The 9,234-nt window shown below is 38.7% G+C and overlaps 1 protein-coding gene across 2 annotated transcripts in view; it reads right to left on the bottom strand.

The window, feature by feature from the left end:
* LOC149306353 (VPS35 endosomal protein-sorting factor-like) overlaps positions 1-9,234 on the bottom strand; it is a 35,092-nt gene that overhangs the window by 4,146 nt on the left and 21,712 nt on the right. For both annotated transcript variants that reach the window (XM_089540004.1, XM_089540005.1), the window contains exons 22-26: positions 8,115-8,195; positions 6,768-6,831; positions 5,913-6,011; positions 5,171-5,248; positions 4,312-4,426 (exon numbers count right to left, since the gene is read on the bottom strand). In XM_089540004.1, the coding sequence (XP_089396130.1) occupies positions 4,312-4,426; positions 5,171-5,248; positions 5,913-6,011; positions 6,768-6,831; positions 8,115-8,195 (437 nt within the window). The remainder of the gene's footprint in view (positions 1-4,311; positions 4,427-5,170; positions 5,249-5,912; positions 6,012-6,767; positions 6,832-8,114; positions 8,196-9,234) is intronic.

Here is a 9,234-nt window from a genome sequence, read left to right as displayed (position 1 = left end):
CTATAAAAAGATCAGTTCCTTCATTAGCATGTGGAACTTGGATCCATCAACGTGCCTGTATTTTTAAATATTTCACACACACACCCCCCAAAAAAGGCAAGGCATTTGCAACACCTCTGAACCACACTGCTTCACTTCTCTTCTGCAGTTATGTCCCATCTGCCCTCTAACCTGCTACTAGAAAACCCACTATCTGCAGCTACAGGATAAAGCACAGGCTGCAGGAACCCAAAAATGACCATCTGTCCATTTCTTATCATTTAGGACCTAAAACATGGGGATTATAACCAAAATAGAATGAGTGCCCCAATAAGCATTTGGCAATTTGCCTTGTGAGGACAAAATATTTTCAAGGCGGGGGGTTCAGAGTGATGATACCTGCCTAGATCCTTGGGAGGGCAAAACTGTCCCTGGACCCTTTCACTCAACTTTTACTCCCTGCATACTGGAAGTATCTGATTTCATACTCAAGAACATTCATTTCTAAAATTACTTCAAACTACATGGGATAAATCTCCATATTGTTTCTTAATCTAGCCATCATCAGTTCATCTCCTTAAGCTTTAAAGACCCAGAATAACGCAATACATTTTAGAAACAGTTTTGGAACAGCTGATATCAACGATTGAATGAATAGCATGCATTAAAATTGTGGTTTAAAAGCCCTATGTACTAATGTCCTGTGTTGATTAAATGTACTAAGAGGAAGCTTCCATAGGGTTCAGAATGATATGGAATATTTAAGACCATCACAAAAACAACATCACTTTTAAAAGGACCAGCAACAAAGAATTAATTACACTCCTAGATGTCATAGATTCACTCCTTGACTTGCTTTCCACAAGCAATTCTCTGTGCTGCCTATACCTCCCAGTACCTTCTGTCTCAAATAACTATAAATCCCTCTGTACAAACCAACACTACTTCCTTAACACATGTGTGACCAAATGCCTTGTTCCAATAGGATGGGTTGTAAAGGAAATCATGTTTTGAATATTAAAATTATGGCACAGCATGGGTTTTGCATTAAGACTGTCCTTGAAAGGCTCCGTGCAGCTTCACGGTTCTGGTCTGGGCTCCACAGGGATTCCTCAGCTTTCAAGGGAAAGCATGATCTTTAAAAGAGAATCCTCTTTTAAAACCAGCTTCTGGTACTAAGAGAGGCTGTAAGTGCACCATTAATCTTGCTTTGAATTGTTAACATGCTTATTTTATGGGTAACATCTTCATCCAAGGAGATGAAAGAGGTACATACTGTAGATACGTTTTCTCCCCACTCATTTTATCCCCAGAACAACCCTGCAAAGTATGTCCAGCTGAGAGAGAGAAAGAGATCTAGTTCAGATACAGTAATAAATCATGATTTCCCAGTTAGAAAAATGAAGAGTAGTAAGACTTGGGTTATGAGAAGATAAGCGGAAACATGCTTGTTTAGTCCAAAGGTTTATCCAATGAAGCATTCCCTTTACACAGTGGCCATTGACTATGGGAACTAGGGGAACATCAATACAACACCATCTTCCTGCTCATGTTATCAACAACTGATGGACCTACTGACAATGGACCACTGATGGCCCTATCTTCCACTAGTTTAATTAGTTCTCTTTTAAAACAGTCCAAATTCAAAGCTATCACTAACCCTTGCAGTAGTGACCTTTCATGCTCCTCATACTGTCCAAAGTGCATCTAGGGAAATAGTTTCAAGTATATGCAAACCCTTGCTACCAACTTCTTTCTTTCAGTTAGTCTCAAAGGTGCTGAAAGAGCCCTTTGCACACTGATTTGCCACTGAACACACCTATATCTGTGATCTTGCATCATGTTTTTTTCTTTAACTTTAAATTGAGCCAGGACCGAAACAACCAACCAACCAAAAAAAAACCCCACTCCTAAGAGGTCTGAAACTAAATTGAAAAGGATTTATGCAGAATGCAGTCCTCTGGTGGTAGATGAAAAGCAGTAGACATTTCCTATTATGACCCCCCCAGGCTGCAAAACATTCAGTTCTAAAGCAGAAATTCAGTAATAAAGCAGAAAATAGGATGACAGAAAACATCAGAAATGGAGGCTCCTTTGTTCCTCATTCCCAAACAGCCCTCAAAACTAGGTCACTAGAAAAACAAGACTGTCATCTTGCCTGCGCAATCGAATTCAGGATGGTGGGATGTTAGAAATATTAAAACATCCGCAGCACTGTGAACTTCTGAACTCTGAATGTAGATTCAGTCAGCAATCTTGAGCAACACAAATCCCACCCCAGTAGGCAATTTCCATTTTTATCACTCCCTTGGTGAAAATAGTCATATATAAGCCCCCAAATTAGATGGATAGCTCTGGCCATGTGACATAATACCCTTCTAGCCAAGCAAGGATTTAACAACTCAGAAACCAAAACATCAGGACAGCCCAATGCTGTTTCACGAACATGTGGCTTAAATGGATGTTATTTTTAAAAAGCTGGACAATTTACAAGCAAGCTGACCATCTTGCAACCAGAGAGTTGTGTGTTTCGTCCAACATCCGTCAGACATGATGCATATCTGATAAGGACTTATGCCATTTTGGCAAGGCTGCTCTATGAAATTATAAAATGTGTGTCAACTCAGGGTCATATGTAACAGTGCAACCCCATACAAGTCCAACTACAGGCAAACTCCAGTGTTTAATGACATCTGTTTCAAGGTAAGGTGTATATAGGCTTGCTACATCTTTTAGCTTAGTATGTTGCTCAAATAGGCTCTAATTATATATTTTTCATTATTCCCCTTATCTCCAGTGTTCAAAGGTGAGGGCCATCATTATGTTGTCACCAAAAGATGTGAGAGATATGAAGCACTACAAAACCTGCTGAAGCCCAAAAGAGTTTGGGCAGGGGAATTGTAAGGAAAGAGAATTCCCAAAACAACCCAATAAGGACTGAGTGTGCTCAGTAAGCATGGAATATAAGATGGCAATGGAAGAAATTTGGGGTGGAGGGAATGGAAAATCCCAAGGCAGGAAATGGTTGACTGACTGGAACCGTGAACAGAAGAATTCTGCACTGCAGTATTTTGTTGCAGGTCGCAGAAGTAAATAGTACGGAGCTAATCCCTTGGGCAAAAAGCCAGTTTACCTCTTCCAGCTTCAATTCTTGATCCAGGATGCCCCCGGATGTTATCATAACTAAATCGCCACCAATCTAGCTGCGATGCTGCTACTCGGATACATCCCAGGTCAAAGCCACACTCAGCCAGCCATTTTTTGAAGTAGGAAGCCCTCCTTCTCTTGTAAACTCCCTTACTGTTTGTCTTCTTCTTCATTCTAACTAACTTACCTTCTACTACTTTCCCTACCATCCAGTTTCTTCCCTTTCTCATTCTTCCCTTACAAAATCTGGGGATAGCAATCATTTTATTGTTCAAGCAAGTTTGTTCAAACAAACAAAAGGCACTGTTTGGAGGGAGAAAAGCAACAACCATGAATGAACTGAAAAATCATAGCAGAGCACCCAGAAATTACTTCAGCCTGCAAGCTCTGCTTGGTTTGTCTACAAACAAGCCAAATAAATACAAAGACTACCGAAGTGACTTAGCCATTCTATTGTTTTCACAATGTACTTGGATGGACCAGTCAGCTTAGCTCTAAATCCCTCCGCTCTGACAGCGCACCCAGCATCACCTCTAAACAAAGAAATAAAATGCCAGCATTTTAGCAAAAGCCTTAGTCAGTTTCCTAGGTCAGCTCATTTGTATTTAGGGCTAGAACTCGCTAGTAAGTACACAATGCTAGCAGCATTTGTTATCTCCCCAAACAGGCAAGATTTAATTCACTCTCCCTCACACAAGTCTGGAACCATCCAAATTAGACATATAGCTGGATGTGTAAATTCCTCAACTGGGACAAATTTCCTACTGCCCAAAAGAAAATGTTATTCTAAGACCAGGCTGTCAATGAGTGCTGCTTCTTGCACGATCCAGTACAAAACACAATCTGACGCCAGAGGTTGTGCATTGGTACATGGAAGTCTCCAGGCCTCTACCCGACCCAGAGGGGTTCCCTAAAGGGAATCTGGGGGGTCTTTTCCTAGCTTCACTCCTTTTTCCCCAGTGGAGAAGGAGGAGCAGGAGCAACCCTAGGTAGATAATATCCATTCGTGTCTTTGGCCAGAGACCTGATGAGATTAGTGGTTTAGTCACAGCCCTGACATCACCTGGCTATAGAAATGGTGCAAAGAATCACAAACAGATTTTTTTTTCATGTTGTCAGAAAGACTGCTTCTTAAAATAGTCACTTTTTTTTTAAATGAAGGAACTACAAAGTCATAAGGCTTACCTTGTGAAAGGCACTGATTTGCCAAAGCAACCTGTCCAGAATGCAAGTACAGATTAAGGCGAGAAAAGATGCTTGTCAGAGATGGAATTGTAATGAAGCAGAAGGCAACACAAGCCTAAGGAAAGGAAAGGAATGCTTTCAAAGACAGTTCCTGACATATCTTAAGTCACAAAATATCATCACTTTAAAATGCTGTCATCTCAACTTCCCTCTCATTCTTATTATTTTCTTTTCAGACTCTTGTTCTTTCTCTTTATACTGTGAACTGCTACAAAAACATGTATACCCAAGAGTGGCACATACATTTTTAAAACATATGCACTAAGGGAGTTTATATAACCTTGAATAACATTTAATTTTTATTCTCAAGGATAACAGTACATGCCTGGATATAATTATAAAAGCATGGTTTGGCTGTACTTAAGAAGTCGTAACATTTCCTCCTATGAAATTGGAAACAATTGCTCCCTGTTTTCAGCCAATTTGAATTTATTGTTATATCCAAATTGGGAGGAATTCTGGTTAGTTCAAACTACGGTCTTTTGAAATATACAGTACTAACATCAAACATTGATTTATTAAGTTCACTTCTTAAAACACACACACACAATAGTTTAAACTAACTGGAATTCCTTCCAGTTCAGAAATACTAGTCAACTCATTTAGGTTAAAGAAGGAGCAGTTGCTCCCAATCTGCTCTTTCTGGCCACAATAAAGGAAGAGCATGGTGTATGTGAGTCTGACACTCACTTCTCTTTGTTCGCTAATTTTCAAAGCAGGTCCTACATACATAATAGGCCTCCGTCTTGTTCATAAGAAAGTGCAAAGGGTGCGGAAGCTGTTCAGTTTTGGCACCTACCCTGACAAATGCCGCCGTCTTTCTGGAATGGTTCCCTTTCATCACTTTTCTTGTTTCCATTGCCAGTTGGTTCACACTCTGTTTTAGAAGAGGACATTACTGGTGGGGGCAACTCTGCAACTTAAAAGACTTTATCCAGCACCACTCAATGGGACTAAATTGGTCTAACTGTAAATCTGATGTAATTTAACTGAATTAGCAACACAAATAATGGAAGAAAATATAGAAGGATGCATGAATGCAACTGTATATATTCTGCATTAAAAATATCAGTGTCTTGAACAAATTGAAGAGAGGCTGAATTCAATAACCTATATAAATTGTGCAAATTTACCTCATCACTTAGGCTTTCTTTTTCACTTACATTAAGAGAAGAAACAATGCACTATCCCATATAGAAAACCTATTTCTTGGCTTCCTGAAATCCTACTAATACTCATGCATATAATGTGGCTACACAAATGTCACTAGGCATTGCAGTCTTATCCTTCATGGTTTAGAGCCTTGAAACTTGCCTTTAAGTAAATAATATTGAAAATTTGTATTCTTGAGATATGGTGGTATTATTATTAATATTATTAGTACAGTATTATTAACTAAAAGAGCTATCCCTGGATATATTATTTATTTGTTATTTTTAATCCTGATTTCCCCCCAAAATTTGGGACACAAAGCGTCTGACTAATTAAAAGATCAAGACAATTAAAAACACACAAAAGTGCCCATTAAATATATTGCTTACATGAATCAGTTGGACAAGAACAGGTTCCAGATTGCAAAACATCGATCTGGATTCCACGTAAAAACTCAGCTGCTGCTCAAAGTCACGGCCAAACGAAACCTGTTTAAGCGGATTCATAAAAGACACTTCTTAGACATCAGCAAGATGTAACCCACACTTTCCGTATGACTTGTTCCCCAGTGAAGCTAACTCTGTTACAGCCATCAAAAAATAAGGTTCACCGTTTCCTAAATGACATTACTGTAATCACACATCCATGACTACCAAAATATGTAGTAGTCATAGCATCCATAGCATGGTGTGGTGATTTGACTGTTGGATTACAAGTCTAGAGATCAGGGTTTTATACCCAGCTTGGCCATGGAAGCCCACTGTGTGACCTTGGGTGAGTCACACACTCTCAACCCCAAAAAACCTTGTGATTGGTTCACCTTAGGATCACTATTTGAAGGTACAGAACAATAATAAGTATTAGTAGAACACATTAGGAGGAACTAACTGACAGTAAGGGCTGTTCAACAGTGGAATAAGGTGCCTTGTAGTGCAGTGGAGTCTCCTTCCTTGGAGGTCTTTAAAGAGAAGCTGGATGGCCATCTGTCAGGTATTCTTTGACTGAGAGTTCCTGCATGGCAGAATGGGGTTGGACTGGATGGCCCTTGAGGTCTCTTCCAACTATGATTCTATGATTCTAGTTCATTTAATCTGTTTATATTCATTTCCATTAAAAATGCAGAAGACAAGTAATAATAAAATCAACAATCAAAAACAATATAGATAACATAACAAACAAGTTAAGAGAAGATCAAAAGTTTTTCAGGTAACATCATAACACAGAACAGCATACCAAATACTCACCATTCTTAAAAATCCATTTATCAAAGAGGCTAATGTTCGCTTTTCATCTTCTAGCGTCAGCGCACTAGAAAAAAGTGTTTTACAGCATCAGCTACTAACAACTCCTTCTAACTAGGCTGACAAGGCAATCCTACACATCTCTATTCAGAAGGAAGATTCAGTGAGTTCTGTGGGTAAATGTGCACATAATGTTTGCTGAAGGAATAATATTTCTTGTGTTAACATGTGTAGGACTGAACTGTAAAAGTAATATATACAATTTAATATGACATATTATATTGGGTCAAAAATCAAAGCATAGCCATGAAATGCTGGGGATATTGCTGGAAGTAGGGGGTGGCGTGGGCCAGGGTGAAATCACAAGCATTTCATATGGTTACCATTGTTTGTTGAAGTAATAATTATAGGCATGAACATATTTTTTCTAACTATTTGTATTCTGAATTGTGTATTATTCTTTTAAAATATCTGATTTGTTTCCCCTGTTTACTATGTCTCATTAAAAGCTAAGGAAGCCAAGATGAAGCCAAACCAATAAGAGACCTTGATGTTGTTCTCAGCACCACCACAGATCTCCTATATTGATTTTGATTCCTATATTTACACCGCAGCCCAGGCCAGTTTCAGATTTAATGGCTACTATGGAATAAAGAGCATATGTAAGTGTCCTTTGCATCTTCTGTGTTTTATGGCTTGGGCCATTAAGCATTAATGTAAAATCAGCAACTATTACTAGAATACAGTAACTCACAACTGTCACCTGCCCTCATTGCCTGGTATCAAAGAATGCCTATTAAATTGTGACCAGTTTCCAATGAAGGAGGCCAGCAAAGAATAATAGATACAGAATGCAGGAATGCCATACTCAGAAAATAATAACCCCATATATTTCCATTTGTTGTTTCTGTGGGTTCTTAGCATCCTGTCACTAACAGAATAGCAGCTTTCTGCTGGAAGACTGGCAAAAAGAGTTTGGATACAGTTTTCAAAATGCCAAATAGAGTGGGCCCTTGTTACATGCTGGGATTTGGTTCCAAGATCCCCCGTGTATAACAAAATCCATGTATGCTCAAGTCCCATTGAATATAATGGCATAGCAAAATGGTGTCCCTTATAAAAAATGGAAAATCAAGTTATATTTATACTTTTTTGGAACATTTTCAAACCATGTATGCTTGAATCTGTGTATAAAAAATCCGTGTATAAGAAGGGCCGACTGTATACCTTTAAAAGACTTCATTATTTATTTCCACTATTTATGAAACAGTGCTTCTTAGCTAGAAGACCTGCATCTATTGTTCCATTGTTCAATGGTATAATGCTGGATACAGGAAATACACATCTTACTTCACAGAATCATGCATCGTTTTGCACACGTGTAGAAGGGCATTGAGTATAACAGGGTCCTTGGTTGGTTCCTGTTGGTGCCTAAAAAATAAACATATACATTTTTGGTGGGAAAAGTGAAAAATATTCGTGGTTAAGCTGAACAGAAGTAGAATTGTTGTTACATAGGTTACCCTACCCTACAGTAAAAGTTTGAAGTTCATTGTACAAAATCGGTGTTATAAAGCTGAGATGCAATACTTATGTGGGAATATGTCCCCGTGGGACTTTCATCTGAGTAAACATGTGCAGGATTTTTAAGCTTAAAACAATGGGACAAAGTACTTCCTGATAGTGAGAGGTGTTCAACAATGGAACACACTTCCTCAGAGTTTCCTTCTTTGGAGGTCTTTAAACAGAGGCTGGGAGGCCATCTGTCAGGGATGCTTTGATTGAGAGTTCCTGCATGGCAGAATGGGGTTGGACTGGATGGCCCTTCTGGTCTCTTCCAACTCTATTATTCTAGGAGAAGGAGATTGGCAAGACCACATTTTATTATCCTATCAGTTTAGTTTGTACACCGAACTTATTATATGTAATGCTGGATTAGACTCAGCAGAACATGGTGTGAAAATTGGAGGATGGAACACCAACCATTGAAGATATACAAATGACACCGTACTACTATCTGAAAATAGCAAAGACTTGAAACAACCTTTAAAGCAAGTCAACTAAGAAACTGCAAAAGCTGAGTTACAATTGAAGATTAAGAAAGTAATAATGAACACACACGATTTACTTAACTTAAAAGGCACAATGAACACACTGAGACAGTCAAAGATTTCCTATATCTTAGTTGAGTCATTAATCAAAATGGAGAAATCAGAAAAAGACTAGGACTTGGAAGGGCAGATATGAAGAAACTATAGGATGAAGCAAAGGAAAATGATGCCAAAGAACTTAACAAAATTGCAGTAGGCGTAACTGTTTGTGCTCCCACCAAAGGCTGGATAGATGAGAGAGCAGAAGGGGGTCAGTGCTTTCAGGACAGATTACATTTTTGCTTTCACCAAGGGATAATTCCCTTTTTATAAGAGTTAAAGTACATTATTTACTTTGACCCATGGAAAAGTCAACTCGT

This window comes from Sceloporus occidentalis, unplaced genomic scaffold, assembly GCF_023333645.1.
Source record: "Sceloporus occidentalis isolate IW3139 unplaced genomic scaffold, rSceOcc1.0.p SCAF_10, whole genome shotgun sequence".
Classification (NCBI taxonomy): domain Eukaryota; kingdom Metazoa; phylum Chordata; class Lepidosauria; order Squamata; family Phrynosomatidae; genus Sceloporus; species Sceloporus occidentalis.
Note: the sequence above shows the minus strand (reverse complement) of the source record. Positions and strands in the feature narration are given on the sequence as shown.